Raw genomic sequence first — 16,994 nt, 5'->3', positions numbered from 1 at the left:
CATCCCTACATAAAAAAAGCAGAGTAGTCAAAATGGTAATGAATGAAAATGCTGTTGTATCCAGCAAAATATGACACCCTGTCCCGTTTTGTAATCCAAAGTATGAAAAAGTTTTTGAATTTGGTGTTTAGACGTAACCAAACTATAAAAATGTTGTATCTTCTTGATTGTGCTGACCCAAAGAATAAAGAGGATGGGGGATATCTATCATACGTCGCTGCTCTTGTGCAGCGCAATACATCAAGAGAGGTTTTTAGTGGGGTCTTGCGCAGCGTTTAGCTCCACGCCAGGCGTAGAAATAAGATAGAAAGTTGCCAAGTTGGCGGCAGCAGCGAGTGCACAGGCAAGGGGAGAGTAACGCCCCGTGCCGGTCCACTCCCGACTGGCCACGCACTCTACACGGCCGCCCCCCTTCATGCCCCATTGGCGTGAATGCGGATTGGGGAGAATAATCGCAGGTGCTTGCAATAAACTAGCATTTGCAAACTTTTCAGGGCCCTGATAAATATCCCCAATTGGACCGCACAGTGAAAGTCGTAAGAGCAAAGCCTGTAAAAATATAGGGCGTCTGTGTTTTTTTGCCAATCAAACCACATTTGGAATTTTTTTTCCAGCCTCCATGTACATGGCACAGAGTATTAAATGTTTGTTATCCATATAACAAGCCCCCAAAGAAAAAATTGCCTTTGAAAGGAGTTAAAAATGGAAACCCAAAAACCTTAAAAAAAAACTGATCTTGAAGCGTTTGATCTAAACAATTTTTACTATTTTTAAAAGGAACCACATTGTCTAATACATTGCATTTATTACATTTTGTCTCTGATATTGAAGTGTAAATCTGCACAGGCGTCCCTGATCGTAGCACAGATGCTTCCTGTATACGCTGTGTATATAATTAAGACAAGAGACGTAGGAAACCGCCTCTTTCTATCCTCCAGAGAGGCTTCTAGTCACTGACTGTCACTTCTCTCCACCTGCTGCTACATGTTCTTATGTTTCGGGCTGTGTGGCGGCAGAATGGATTTAGTGGCAAAACTGACCCCCCGTCTACAGTCAGAAGCCCCTTTATTGGACACATGGGCATCAAAACTGCAAAGAAAATTGGGGACCTTATGGGTGAGCGTCCATACCCTGGTAAGTCAGAGCCGTTCTAGTGACATTATGGGGCCAACAGTGGTTTTGTGTATAGGTCCGCAAGTTAATGTATTTGTAATGTTTGCTTGTAGATCATGAACTATGGATCTAAAGTGAAAATTTAATAGTCACAAAATTGTATTTCGAAAATTGAAGAAAATCTTGGATTGTGCAGGGTGATAGATATACATCGGAGCATGTAGATTCTGCTGGGTTTTGTGAGGTCTTGATGTAAGAGGATTTATCCACTGTACAGGAACAATCTTAACCCCTTAAAGACCAGCCTCTTTTTCGTTTTTAGTGGTTTCATTTTTCACTCCCCACATTCAAAAATCTATGATTTTTTTAATTTTTCCATGTAAAGAGCGGTCATAGGGCTTGTTTTATGAGTAACAAATTGAACTTCATAGTGATGGTATTTAATATTCTATGCCGTGTACTGGGAAGCAGGAAAATGAATTGAAATTGGTGAAAAAACTCATTTGCCCCATTTTCTTCTGGGCTCGGTTTTTACGGTTTTAACATGTCTTATTCTCTGAGTTTGTACGATCACGGGAATACAAAAGTTATACAGGTTTCCATGTGTTTTAATACATTTAAAAACTACAAACCTTCTGTACAAAAAAAAATATATATATATTTTGCCATCTTCTGGCGCTAATAACTTTTTCATACTCTGGTGTACAGAGCTGTGGGTGGTGTCATTTTTGTAAGTTAAGATGATGTTTTCACTGCTACCATTTTGAGAACTGTCCGGCCTTTTGATAACTTTCTATTACATTTGTTATATGTTGTATAATGGTGAAAAAGTGTTTTTTTTGGATATTCAGGCACTATTTTCCATTACAGGGTTCAACCTGTTATTATATTTTGATAGATCAGATGTTTTGGGATACAGCGATACCTAACATGTTCATGATTTTTACTGTTTATTTTTATATAAGTTCTAGGGAAAGGGGGGGTGATTTGAAATTTATTTTATTTTTTTTTTTTCATTTTTAAAAAATTTTTTACTATTTTTTAAACCCCCTAAAATACTTTTACCCTAGGAAGTCTGATTAATCCTAACGTGTACTGCCATACTACAGTATGCCAGTATATGGGGATTTTACCAATCATTTATTACATTGTGCCACTGGCACATTGTAACAAATGGCCAGCAAACATAAAGCCTTAGGACTTACAAAAGCCGGATCATCACTACACAATGACGACATGGGGAGCGACAATCCAAAATGCCAATATGGAAGCGCCTTTTTTACCACCGCCGGCAAAGCTGGCACTGATTGCGGGCTTTACCAGTGGATGTTTGCTGCAATATGCAGCAAACACCCACCTTGTATGGAGATTGCACCTTGTATGGAGAGGGCACCCACCTTGTATGGAGAGGGCACCTTGTATGGAGATGACAGAGTGTCATTGAAATGGTCTGCCTGTGTGCAATCCTATATACAAAGCATACAGTATACATGTAGGGGTTAAATGTGGAATAGATGTGGATTCCACAAGCCCTAGGAATGGATGTGATATCGGGCAGCAGGGTGTGAGCAGTTAACTCCTGTAAACATTTTCATTCTGGAAGAGGCTGGTGTCATAAGGGGGAATCACTGCTATGAAGGAAAGTACATGGTGTGTACAATGATAAGGCAGGTGGAACATGTTAAAATAGCATGAACAGCGGGACTCAAAGGTCAGGCAGGTCAGGCAGAACAGTTCCCGATTGCTGCATTTACAATGTTCTTGTGCATCTTGTAGGGGCTTCCAGCTCCAGGCAGGGGTTAACATAGGCACTTAGACTAATCTTCCACTATACAGCCCCATATGCAGAAGGCTGTAATGCACTGCCTGTGCTGGAAGCTCTCGTATACATCCGGAATCTTCTGTGTAATAAATCACAGAGGTAAGTCTTTGCTCTCGTAAATATGAATAAGAGTTGCTTGCACATGACGCTGCTGTCTGTCTTTAGACTATTTATGGTAGGTAGTCCCACCCAAGCCTTTACATTTAATTGGGGATCCTCTCTAATTCTAATTGGGGATCCCCTAACAGGGGCATTTAGGTTGAGGACTGACTCTTCAGCTCACCCCATTTATACCTCAGAGCTACTCCAGTATGCATCCATCTTTTGAGACCACCATAGCATCAACCATATACATTCTGATGAATCCAAAGACAGTAAGAAGCCCGTCAGGGTGGGGCAATGCAGGGTGTTAATCAGTAGAGTAATACTTCTGGTACTGCCCTTGTTAGGGCGTGATGCATTTCTGTGGGTGATAGGGTCAGTTTACTTCCCGTGTCCCCCTTAAAGTGACCCTCGGGGACGTCATACTCACTGTGACACATGTAACAGTAGGTTGTCTTACTACAACTAGGACTTACCATGATGGGCATGAAAGCAGATAAGATCAGTCCTTTCCTTACTTATCACAAAGGTGGTAAAAGACTGCTGTTAATCATGCCTTTAAGTCCAGGTTATGATTAGTTGTCACTGTGTTTGTGTTCTGGGTGTTGTTTTTAACCCCTTAAAGACGTAGCCCTTTTTTGTTTTTGTGGTTCCATTTTTCCCTTTCTCACTTTCAAAATTCCATAACTTTTTAATTTTTGCTGAAAAATTCCATATGCAGTGAAATTGACAAAAAAAAACCCCCACATTTGTGCCATTTTCTTTTGGGCGCTGTTTTTATGGATTTCACTGTGCGCTCAAAATGTGACCTCCCCTTTATTTTTTGCATCACCACAATCATGTAGATAGCAGAAACTGCCAAATCACATAGATTAACCCTTACAGTACTCCAGGCCTTCCAAGAGCTATAGCTATATGTACAGAGCTATATGAGGTTTTGCTATCTGTGGGAAAAATCATACTTTTTAGAGGAACTATTTAATATTTCATGCAATGAAAAGTTTTTCCAGAAAGCTGGAAAAAGTTCCATATGTAGAGATATAGACAAAAAAAAAAAAACTTTGCTGAATTTTCTTGTGGGCATTGTTTTACAGTTTTCACTGTGCCCTTCAAATGACAAATCCCCTTTATTCTTTGAGGTGATACAATCAGGGAGAAGCTAAAATGTGTTATATTAAGATTTTTTATATTTTGGTATTTTTTATTTAAAGTTTTGTCCAAAAAAAACTTTATTCTTTTTTTACCGGATGTGTAATTTATATCAATTTGGGACCTAAACGACCTTTTAATAACTTTTTATCCAAATATTTATGTATGGAAAATTTGTGAAAAACTGTGATATAGACAGTTGGACGATAATTTCCATTACGGTTTTCACGGCATAGGATAATCGATAATATATTTTGATAGCTCAGACATTTTGGGGTGTCGGCATAGCTAACATGTTTATTTTTTTTTTACATTTTTACATTTTTATATATGATATAGGGAAAGTGCGGTGATTTAAGGATTTAACATTTTTAAATATTTTTCTTTATTTTTAAAATTTTTTCTGTTCTGCTTAACTGCTGAGATCAGTGCCTGCATTAATTAAAGCAGTTAAAGGAAGCTGTGTAATAGAGCCCTTTATAGAGAAAGCTCAGCCTGTGCGCTCTGTCCATACAACCCCTACCAAGGAGGGGTTAAAAAACAATTATTTATATGAACCGTTTCTTGTACAGACAGTCCCCGGGTTACGTACATGATAGGTTCTGTAAGTTTGTTCTTAAGTTGAATAAGTATGTAAGTCGGAACTGTATATTTTATAACTGTAATCCCAGACTTTTTTTTTGTCTCTGTGACAATTGGATTTAAAAAATGTTGGGTTGTCATAAGAACCAGGATTAACAATAAATCTAAATTACAGACACCTGTGATAACTGTTATAGCTGATTATTGTAGCCTAGGACTAAAGTACAATAAATTACCAATATCCAGAGGTCCGTTTGTAACTAGGGGTCATCTGTAAGTCGGGTGTTTTTAAGTAGGTGACCGTCTGTATAGTTTTTTTAATCGGTGGGATTCTTGGGTAGGTCAAAATTTTTGTATATCTTTTTCTGCAACAATGACATTGTCAGCATCTTAGATCCTGTATTATTCTCTCTTACCTCCATATGATTCTCACTTTGTAGGTGAGTTACGGAGCTCAAGATCTAGAGTTAAGCAAAAAAACATTGTATCCCTCTTTACTCCGGACTGTTCCAAATGAACAGGATCAGTATGACGGCTTCATACATCTCTTCAAGCGCTTTGGATGGAACTGGATTGGAATTATCAGTTCCGATGATGAAAATAATTTACAGTCCAGTAATGCATTTAGGAACCGACTTGTTCAGAATGAAATTTGTGTGGAATATTTTCAAATTATTTCTATTTCGTACTTGATTTCACTTAATAAGGCTCTGGATGTGATCAAAAAGTCATCCGCCAACGTGATTACTATTTTTATGTCTTTAGACATGTATCTTACCCTAATGTATTCTCTTGAATACCAGGCTGCGCCTGGAAAAGTGTTTGTTGTGCCATCGACCATGTCGTTGGTTACACAGGAGACTTATTTAAATGTGTTAAGTGGGTCCATTCTGTTTACAATTCCAAGAGGCGAAATTCCTGGTTTCAAAAAATTCCTTCTTGACGCTAAGCCCTTCTCTTTACCGGATGATGTCTTTAGTGCTGCAGTGTTTCGCTATTTTCTTAACTGTTTACCTGCAAATGATACCAACAAAAAAGATTTTGTTCTGCTTTTAAATTGCACAGGGAACGAAACGTTGACAAAGTTTGGGTCACTGTTTGATATGGATAATTTTAGAATAACTTACACCATTTACAAGGCTACCTACGCTTTTGCACATGGATTACACGATTGGTTAAGTAGTAAAAAAGGAAATGCACAGTTCGACTACAAATCTTATCTCCAAGATTTCCAGACATGGATGGTACAAACTTTTTAAAATAATTTTAAAAAATTTGCCTTAGGGGCAGTTTTACGTAGTGTATATACATGTATGTTCAGGATTCATAGAAGTCTACAAATTATGAGGTGTATAATTTTGCAGAGGGATTAAGATGTCGTCAAATATAATTATGTACACGTCATTGAACACAGATGAAAGCTGGTGCGATAGATCTGGTGCAGACCTGATCCACCTAATGTGGAACTGCCCCAGATTACGTTGCTACTGGCAAGAAGTTCTTGATCTGATCGATTGGACGTATTAAACAGTTATCACACGTAATCCTCTTATATGTATCTTAGGTTGTATGTCTGAGCTGCTGCTGTCTAAGAGTCATATATTGGCAGTGCTGCAACTGCTGTATATAGCCAAGAAACTTATTGCTTTCCATTGGAAAGACACTGAGGCCCCACGAGTTTCTGAATTTATTTCTAGGGCCAATCTCTTACTACGACTAGATAAGTTTGTCTACCAAAAGCGAAATTCATTGAAAAAATTTGATGCCATATGGGGCCCATGGCTTGATGCCCCAGGATTAGCCCCTTTAACTCTTACGAGAGATAGAATAATTAGTGGCAATGTAAAATGATTGTCATCATTATCATGCTAAAAGATATTATGGCGGATAGTATATGTAAAGATCTATGACTTTCCGACTCTCAGTTACTGCTCTTATCCCATTACTGTTTGATTTATGTCTGTATGTATCGCTATTTGCTCTAAGCTATACGGTGTAATATATGTAATCTACAAAACTAAGAATATCCTGGATCGACCCTCTCGCGGTACTTCTATTCTCAGAGGAAGGACATCAGTCATGTGCTATATACGGACATATGTTATACATTGAAGTATGGACATTTCACCCACCAAGCAGGCGTAGGGAGGGGGATGGGAGGGGGGTCTGGGGTGTTTTGGTGTACTGTCTATGTGTCTAAATGTTAAAAAACGGAAAACTATTGTTTGGTTTTCAATAAAAATTTATTTGATCAAAAAAAAAAGAACACAGATGAAAAAATGAAAGGTTTACTTCCGTTATAAAAAATTCTTTGAGAACTTAAGTATAGCATACAGGCAGCCCTCGGTTACGTACAAGATAGGTTCTTTAAGCTTGTAACTATCTGCATGTACCTCAAAATACAGCCAATAAAAACAACAACTTGCAAAAATAAAAAAAGGTTCCATGTATAGTCTTGTATAAGCCGAGTTTTTCAGCACAAAAAATGTGCTGAAACACCTCACCTCGGCTTATGCATGAGTCAATAAAAAAATAAACTTACATTCTCTCGGCGCCTCCTCTTCTATCCTCTCTCTGCTGTAACAGCTCTTGGGCACAGTTGCGCCTGCGCAACTTCACACGGCCGGCTTCGTACGGGAAGTTTTGCAAGCACGAGTGTGTCCGAGAGCTCGGTGACGTCACCGGCTCTCCGGCACTTCCGAATCAGCCGCAAGCACGGTCGCGGGCATGGTACGCTGAGCCGTAATATGGTGCGCCAAAGGGGGGTTGTAATATAAAGTATAAAACACTTTAATAAAGCAATCGGCGGTTTCTTTAATTAATGAAAATATGCTCCGGCACCAGCTCACCCTAAGCTGGTGCGATGTATTTGTGGGGTAGAACTACCATTTTTAAGTGGTAGGTTTCCTTTAAAGCATTCCAAAGCTATAACCACTTATAGTGACACAGGGCAGATAGAAAAAAAGTCAGACTCAGTCCTAAAGCACTAAATGGCTTAGTCCTGAAGGGGTTAATGCTCAAAATAGATCATTCTTTAGTTTCTTTATGATTTTTTCGTAAAGCAAAAATTCATCGTTAAATTTAATATGAAAACATAGTTGTGTTGATCACTATTTCTCATGTAATTCTTGCAACTCTTTCAGCTCACTCGATACATAAAGAGAATTCACGTCAACATGACCAATGGTGAGAATTTGTTCTTTGAGAACGGAGAAACTCCGGGGAAATATGATATTGTCAATTTGATTTTAACTCCGAACAAAACGTTTCAATACGTTCAGGTTGGAAGTTACATGAAATCCGCTCCGTATGGGCGACAGTTTACTATTAATGAAAGTTTGATCAAATGGAATGTCCGCTTTAAACAGGTAAATTATACCGAGTGCAGTAACCAAACCGTAGTATAACTGATAATTATGTATTCACAACATAATTGAAAGATCATCACTGGTATTAGACTATGGAACTGCACAGGAGTCAGTGGGCCACTCTTTTCACAGTGGGGCTCATTTACTAAGGGTCCTGCGGCCGCGTTCCCGTTGGGTTTTCCCGAATATTTATGATCTGCACCGTTTTGCGCCGAATTGCCCTGGGGCTTCGGATTGTGGCGCATCGGCGCCGGCTTTCACGTGACAGAAATTGGGGGGCATGGCTGGCGGACAACCCGGCGGATTCGGAAAAACCGTGGCATTTAAAAAAACGATTTGTGTCGCAAGACACGCACTCACATGCACCGGGAAGAAGAAGGTGAACTCCGATGGACCTCGGTGCAGCAGTGACACCTGCTGGATATCGGGCGCATAACCTTTGTGAATTGTGGCAGACCCGAATCCTCGTCGGACAATGCGCCGCGGGATCGCGACTGGACCAGGTAAGTAAATCTGCCCCATTGTGTTTCATAGCCAATTCAAAGTCATCAGCTCTTGTACAGTATTGGACTAGGGGGGCTGGATGTTGTATCCCCACCAATCTAAGTGTAATATCAATATTTTTATTCCCAAAACCTTTTTTTAACATAATAAAAAAAAAACAAAAAAAAACGAATTACTAAAATCTGTTGAAGGGGTTGTACCAACTTTTCAACGTATCCCTTATAGCGGATAACAAGCTAAACGGTGAGCATACGATTCCTGGGACCCCCACATATCTTGAGAATAGGACCCCCATGGCCTCGTTCTCATTAAAAGGGAGTGCTCAGGACACATGGTTGTCACATTCAATACTATGGGAGTGTCATAAATTGCAAAGCACAGCACTTGGGTATCTCCGACATTCCATTCATTTTTTAACGCAACTGCCAGAGATACCCCAGCATTGTGCTCAGCAATTTTAGACACTCCCATAATATTGAATGGAGCAGCAGGACATATAATTGTCCTGTCGCTTCACTTATTTATGAAAAAAGGACCTTTCTCATTTGACACTCCCACACTACTGAATGGAGCAACTGATTGCAGCAGTCAGAGTCACCTGGTACAAACCCTTTCATTTTCAAATTAATGGCTCCATGATAATGTGTTGTCCTCTCAATGGACTATAGCAGGAGATCCCGTTAAAAATATATGTTTAAAAGAAAAGCTACCATCTGTTTTTATGCATTGTGAACCAAACATACCTTGAGAATGCTGTGGCTACAATGATGCAGGAATATATCTTGTTTAATCCCTGAGCTGAGTGGTTTTGCTCAAAAAACAATTATAAAATTCAGGGCCTTGGGAAAGCCGAGTGCAGACTGGCTGCCATTAACACATTACACAGTTTCCTGAATTGTCCAGACAGGACTAACCAACCGAGCTGGATGACTCTCATACACAGCAGCTGGGAGATGGTGTGGTTATTGATTAATTCCGCCTGTCAGGGACAACACAATGATGATCTATTCTCGACTTTTGCTGGGCAGGGCAAGGCTGGAGCGGTGCATAATATGGGTGAGAAGAGACGTGTCGGGGCAGCCACAGGAGCAAGAGAGCCTCATTATCATAATGTTATCATTGTTTTTTCTGAAAACCACTCAGTTCAGGGATTAAACAAGATATGTTTCTGCATCAGTGTAGCTACAGCATTCTCAAGGTATGTTTGCTTTATAATGCATCGAATCAAATGTCCTTTAACTAGTCATAATGGTATCATTGGGTAAGGGCAACATTTTGGACACTTGCTGCATATCCACATCCCTATTCATTATCTTATTGTTTAATATGTTTTCTTAGGTTCCTCACTCGGTGTGTAGTAATAGCTGTATTCCGGGATACAGAAAAGTACTTAGAGAATCGCAGCAAAAATGTTGCTATGACTGTGTCCTGTGCTCAGAGGGCGAGATCTCCAACGATACAGGTAACAGGCGTCTAACAGAGACATGAATATTGTGCACTGTAACCAGTAATCTAAATGTTTAGCTGGAGATATTCACAGATCCACGTAACATTGACCTTGAAAACGCACGTGAAAGTCTGTTTTTTCACGCCCTCAGTCTGGTGTTCATTTTTCACGGATCCTTGTGAACTATAGTGATCTATGAGAAGCGGATCTGACTAGGACACACCTTACTGTTTAACCAATTGGAAGTACGGTACCTTGGCCACTGGTCTGTTAAAAAAAGAAACGGGGGCAATACAGACGATTTTTGTGTCAATCTGCCCAAAAAGTCTGCCTTAAAAAGCTTTCTCTAGCTCCACACGTACAGTATCTACCTTTTACGCGTGTGTCTGCATCTTCTTCGGTTCACGCTAATAGGTGGAGGATATGCTGACTGTTCCAGTGGTTTACTCTTGTTCGGCAGTGTGAACTATATTCTAGCCGCTGGCTGTGATCTACATTCACCCCACTGTCTCTCTGCAGCCAGGCTCTGGACCAGAAAGAGTTAAAGGAAACCTACCGCCACGGATCTACCTGTTAAGGTAGACCGGGTGGCAGGTGCCTCTATTGTATGCCATTTTAAGGGCTAATCCTCACGTCCCCTGTATCTTTTTCAAACTTTATTACCCTGATATGCTAATTTTCTAAAGAGGCTACTGGGGCGTGGAGTAGCCGGAGCTGCGGCTACACGGCGTGGCTACTCTGCGCCCCAGTAGCCTCTTTGATCCTCCTACCCACATATCTTTGGGAGTTCCTTGTAGCTGCACACACTCATCCGCGAAGCCGGAGTTCTGCGCACATGTGGCTGTCACTTCTCCGCTGAAGATATGTGAGTAGGAGGATCAAAGAGGCTACTGGGGTGTGGAGTAGCCACACCGTGCAGCCTCAGCTCCGGCTACTCCACGCCCCAGTAGCCTCTTCAGAAAATTAGCATATTAGGGCAATAAAAATTTGAAAAAGACACAGGGGACATGAGGAGTAGCCCTTAAAAGGGCTATCCTCACGTACAATAGCCTCTTAATGGGTAGATCCGTGGTGGTAGGTTTCCTTTAAAGGGGTTGTCAACTTTAAGCACATTTGAGGAAATAATTGATATTGTTTGTGCGATGAAAATTTATAACATTTTCCAATATACTTTCTGTATCAATTCTTCACAGTTTTCTGGATCTCTTCTTATTTAGCTGTAGTTCACTGCTCCTGAATTCCTGATACTCAATAATTGGATTGTTTTTTTTTAACTATCCTTCTGTGTTTGCGATTCTGTACCTTATATCCTCTCTCAGTTGTGACCTGGATTGTTTACCAGCCCTTGTGTTTTACTGTTTGTTTGTCTTGTTTTTGTCTGCACTGTGACCTAGGGAGGGACTGTCTTTGTGGTTGTCCCGTATCATCAGAATATGCTGTAGCAAGCAGGCAGGGTTGTTGGGGGGCTGGAGTTTAGGGATCATTGTCCTGTCTGTTGTCCCTGACTCCAGGGTCACAATTACACTAGCATTGAAAAAAACTGTTGATGTAAAGTCCACACTAGTCTGGAGCAGAGGCGAGTAAGTATAAGTTCTTTATTATTTTACACCATCTGGGTCAGTTATACAAAATTAACAATCCCAAACAACCCCTTTAATTGAAATCTATCATCATAATCCTATCACTTTCCTGGATAATACGCTGAAAAATTAGTCTTTTATATCTGTAAAGTGTTCATAGAGAAAACCCACCGACAGATGGCTTCAAGGGGTTGTCTGAGACTTATCAAAAAAACAAAAGGTGGGCGGGAGGGGGCTATTTAAAACAATAAAGATGTACTTACTTTACGGCGCCCCCTGGGTGTCCCGCACTGCTGTCACTCAGTGCTGAGCTCAGCTTCCGGCCGGCCATGGCCAGCCACGCCCACCCGTCCCTTTTTACAATATTGTATATGGATGGTTGTCGGGTCCAACTGGAAGCTGAATCCAGCACTGCTCCCACGGCCATGTTTGTTTACATGCCGCAGGGACTGAAGCGACAGCAGCGAGGGACACCCGGAGGTCGCCAGAAGGTAAGTAAATCTTTATTTTTTTTAAGCAGCCCCCTCCCGGCATTCTTTTGTTTATTTGATAAGTCTCGGACAACCCCTTTCAGCCTTCAGTGAAAATTTTGAAAAAAATTCAGATTTCTTATTTGACATTTTTCTGTTTTTTTTTTTTTTTTTAATTGTTCTAGATATGATGAACTGCATCAGATGTTTGGACCATGAATGGTCTAATGAGAAGAGAAACATGTGCATTTCCAGAACCGTAGACTTCCTTTCTTATGGGGACCCCCTTGGTATTTCACTATGTGTTTGTGCCATTCAACTTTCCCTACTTACCTTAGTGGTTCTGGCGACTTTCTTGAAGCACAAAGACACGCCGATAGTGAAAGCGAACAACCGGGAACTCAGCTACATCCTCCTCATTTCTCTTACGCTTTCCTTCCTTTGTGCTCTACTCTTCATCGGTCAGCCCAATATTATTACCTGTATTTTTCAGCAAGCGGCATTTGGAATCGTTTTCACCATCGCCATCTCTTCGGTTTTGGCTAAAACGGTAACGGTACTCATCGCTTTTAACAGTATAAAGCCTGGGAGTAAGTCAAGAAGATGGATGAGTTCCCAAGTGTCAATGTATTTAGTTTGCTTGTGCTCATTCGGGGAAATTATTATTTGTTTTGGGGGCTTTTTTTACAGTCCGCCGTTTCCACATTTTGATACAAGTGAAAGGTCGTTGAAGATGACGCTGTACTGTAACCAAGGGTCTGCCAATACTTTTTACGTTGCTGTGGGTTATATGATCTTTTTAGCTGTGATAAGTTTTATAATTGCTTTCCTCGCCAGGAAACTACCCGATAATTTCAACGAAGCGTCGCACATCACCTTCAGTATGCTGGTGTTCTGTAGCGTGTGGATCTCGTTTTTTCCCGCGTACTTGAGCACGAAAGGTAAATACATGACGGCTGTAGAAATATTTGCCATGTTGGCCTCCAGTACCGGGTTGCTCACCTGCATATTCTTCCCCAAGTGTTATATTATCATAATCAGACCCGATCTGAACACTAAACAAAGTCTGATTGGGAAAAAAGAAAAGTTTGCTGGTTGCGCCATTGAAGTCAAATAATAAAATAATCTATAATAATATTTTCTTTTTGAAGTAAATCTACCATCACGGTCCATCATGATAAATCGAGGGACATTACTCATAGATCCAGGCACTGTGACTGGGGTGATCTTTTTATATTTGTTATCCATGGCCTCCTTCCTTCTAAAATCAACTTTTTAAATTATGCTAATGAGGCGGTAATGCTAGGGGCACATTTACTAAGGGTCTGAATCGTGATTTTCCGCCGGGTTTCCCGAATCTTTCCGATTTGCACCGAATTGCCCCGAGATTTTGGCGCATGCAATCGGATTGTGGCGTATTGGAGCCGGCTTTCACACAACAGAAATCAGGGGGCGTGGCCATCAGAAAACCCGAATGATTCGGAAAAAACGTGGAATTTTTTAAAAAAATTGTGTCGCAAAAAAGCACTCACATGCACCGAGACGGAGAAGGTGAACTCCGGCGGACTTCAGCAGAGCAGCGACACCTAGTGGACATCGGCCGCACGACCTTAGTGAATCGCGGCAGAACCCGAATCAGAACACGACTAGACCGGGTAAGTAAATCTGCCCCAATGTAGTAGCTTGTGTAACTTGTGTAACTACAGCACATAGGGGCTCTGGTGACAACCCCAAAGCCCTGACTTATTAACATAATTTTAAAAGTTGATCTTAGAAGGAAGGAGGTCATAACTAATATAAGGAGATAACCGCAGTCACGGTGCCTGGATCTGTGAGTAAGTGTCTCTTGTTTATCATGATAAATTTCTTTTCAATTTTTTTTCCCTACCAGGAACTTCTTGACATTTTTCACTCCTGGTAGAAGAGACATCAGAGGCATAACTTGTGGGGGTCCAGAATGTGTGGTCGCAACGGGGCCCAAGAGGCTTAGGGGGCCCATTAGGTGTCACTTTCCCATATAAGAAGTCTAGTAGTATAAATCGTACATTATAGATGGGGCCTGGCGTGGGATTAGCAGTGTGGCCCATCAGCTACAAGTTACGCCACTGAGTGACATGTTTCAAATTTCTGAAATGTATATGTAAAATTTAAATAAAAATGTATATTTTTACCCCATAGTCATATTTTTGCGAAACTAGGTACCAAGAATATTTTTAAAATGTAACTTTTTAAAACGTCACCCGAAATGTGATTTTTTTATTTTATTTTGTTCAACAATAAAGTTTATTAGATGAAAAAGAAAAAAAATGGTGTGTGTAATCATTATCAGCCATGTGGACATCTAAATACCAGATGTAGCCAAAAAAAATATGAATACAAATTTGCACAAAGTTGGACCCAGAATTGAAGGGGCTTATCCATAGATTATTATGTCATCAATATCAGATCTTAGGGTTAAACAAGAGTATAGCTGCAGTTCCCCGTGCAGGCCACTATATAGGTAACGGAGCTAGAACCCCAACTCAGTTCACTGTTATTAAGAGGCTGCTGGTCAGGGGCGGACTGGGAATTTAAAGTGGCCCTGGAAAAAACTGTTAAAGTGGCCCCATTCTGTGGGTGGGGTTAAAACAAGTAGGCGTGGTCATGTGATGTGGGTGGAGTTACTAAACTGCATACAAACTGTTTATAGAAGGTCTAAATCAACATGTACAGCATAGAGAAAGAAACTCATATATATGCCTCCCTTATACAGGAATAACGCTTCTTTTTTTAAGAGAACACAACTTAATACTACAATACCTTCTCCGATAACCAAGAATGTAACTACTATATTACCGTCCCCTATGTACAAGAATATAACTACTATATTACCGTCCCCTATGTACAAGAATATAACTACTATAATACTGCCCCCTATGTACAAGAATATAACTACTATAATACTGCCCCCTATGTACAGGAATATAACTGCTATAATACTGCCCCCTATGTACAAGAATATAACTACTATAATACTGCCCCCTATGTACAAGAATATAACTACTATAATACTGCCCCCTATGTACAAGAATATAACTACTATAATACTGCCCCCTATGTACAAGAATATAACTACTATAATACTGCCCCTATGTACACGAATATGACTACTATAATACTGCCCCTATGTACAGGAATATAACTACTATAATCCTGCCCCTATGTACAGGAATATAACTACTATAATACTGCCCCCTATGTACAGGAATATAACTACTATAATACTGCTCCCTATGTACAGGAATATAACTACTATAATACTGCTCCCTATGTACAGGAATATAACTACTATAATACTGCCCCCTATGTACAGGAATATAACTACTATAATACTGCCCCCTATGTACAAGAATATAACTACTATAATACTGCCCCCTATGTACAAGAATATAACTACTATAATACTGCCCCCTATGTACAAGAATATAACTACTATAATACTGCCCCCTATGTACAGGAATAAAACTACTATAATACTGCTCCCTGTGTACAAGAATATAACTACTATAATACTGCCCCCTATGTACAGGAATATAACTACTATAATACTGCCCCCTATGTACAAGAATATAACTACTATAATACTGCCCCTATGTACAAGACTATAACTACTATAATACTGCCCCCTATGTACAAGAATATAACTACTATAATACTGCCCCCCTATGTACAAGAGTATAACTACTATAACACTGCCCCCTATGTATAAGAATATTACTACTATAATACTGCTCCCTATGTACAGGAATATAACTACTATAATACTGCCCCCTATGTACAAGAATATAACTACTATAATACTGCCCCTATGTACAGGAATATAACTACTATAATACTGCCCCCTATGTATAAGAATATAACTACTATAATACTGCCCCCTATGTACAGGAATATAACTACTATAATACTGCCCCTATGTACAGGAATATAACTGCTATAATACTGCCCCCTATGTACAGGAATATAACTGCTATAATACTGCCCCCTATGTACAGGAATATAACTGCTATAATACTGCCCCCTATGTATAAGAATATAACTACTATAATACTGCCCCCTATGTACAGGAATATAACTACTATAATACTGCCCCTATGTACAGGAATATAACTGCTATAATACTGCCCCCTATGTACAGGAATATAACTGCTATAATACTGCCCCCTATGTACAGGAATATAACTGCTATAATACTGCCCCATATGTACAGGAATATAACTACTATAATACTGCCCCCTATGTACAGGAATATAACTACTATAATGCTGCCCCCATGTACAAGAATATAACTACTATAATACTGCCCCCCTATGTACAAGAATATAACTACTATAATACTGCCCCCCTATGTACAAGAATATAACTACTATAATACTGCCCCCTATGTACAGGAATATAACTACTATAATACTGCCCCCTATGTACAGGAATATAACTACTATAATACTGCCCCCTATGTACAGAAATATAACTTCTATAATACTGCCCCCTATGTACAAGAATATAACTACTATAATACTGCCCCCTGTGTACAAGAATATAACTACTATAATACTGCCCCCTGTGTACAAGAATATAACTACTATAATACCGCCCCCTATGTACAAGAATATAACTACTATAATACCGCCCCTATGTACAGGAATATAACTACTATAATACTGCCCCCTATGTACAAGAATATAACTACTATAATACTGCCCCCTATGTACAAGAATATAACTACTATAATACTGCCCCCTATGTACAAGAATATAACTACTATAATACTGCCCCCTATGTACAAGAATATAACTACTATAATACTGCCCCTATGTA

At 39.9% G+C, this 16,994-nt stretch overlaps 1 protein-coding gene across 1 annotated transcript; it reads left to right on the top strand.

Moving 5' to 3' along the window:
• Positions 1-1,010: 1,010 nt before the first annotated feature.
• LOC140065633 (vomeronasal type-2 receptor 26-like) lies at positions 1,011-13,930 on the top strand. Its single transcript, XM_072113217.1, has 4 exons — positions 1,011-1,134; positions 7,912-8,136; positions 9,979-10,102; positions 12,323-13,930. Exons 1-4 carry the CDS (start codon positions 1,018-1,020, stop codon positions 13,252-13,254), a joined length of 1,398 nt encoding a protein of 465 aa, XP_071969318.1. The 5' UTR covers positions 1,011-1,017; the 3' UTR covers positions 13,255-13,930.
• Positions 13,931-16,994: the final 3,064 nt, after the last annotated feature.

The sequence above is a fragment of the Engystomops pustulosus genome, chromosome 6 (genome assembly GCF_040894005.1).
Source record: "Engystomops pustulosus chromosome 6, aEngPut4.maternal, whole genome shotgun sequence".
NCBI classification, from domain to species: Eukaryota; Metazoa; Chordata; class Amphibia; order Anura; family Leptodactylidae; genus Engystomops; species Engystomops pustulosus.
The sequence above is the reverse complement of the archived record's forward strand: the minus strand, read 5'-3'. Positions and strand labels throughout refer to the sequence as shown.

Excerpts from the sequence above, each read along its gene's own strand:
- LOC140065633 (XM_072113217.1), top strand. The coding sequence starts at position 1,018 with ATGGATTTAGTGGCAAAACTGACCCCCCGTCTACAGTCAGAAGCCCCT. Across the intron at positions 1,135-7,911 it reads GGGTGAGCGTCCATACCCTG|CTCACTCGATACATAAAGAG; the intron begins GTAAGTCAGAGC and ends CAACTCTTTCAG. Across the intron at positions 8,137-9,978 it reads GGAATGTCCGCTTTAAACAG|GTTCCTCACTCGGTGTGTAG; the intron begins GTAAATTATACC and ends ATGTTTTCTTAG.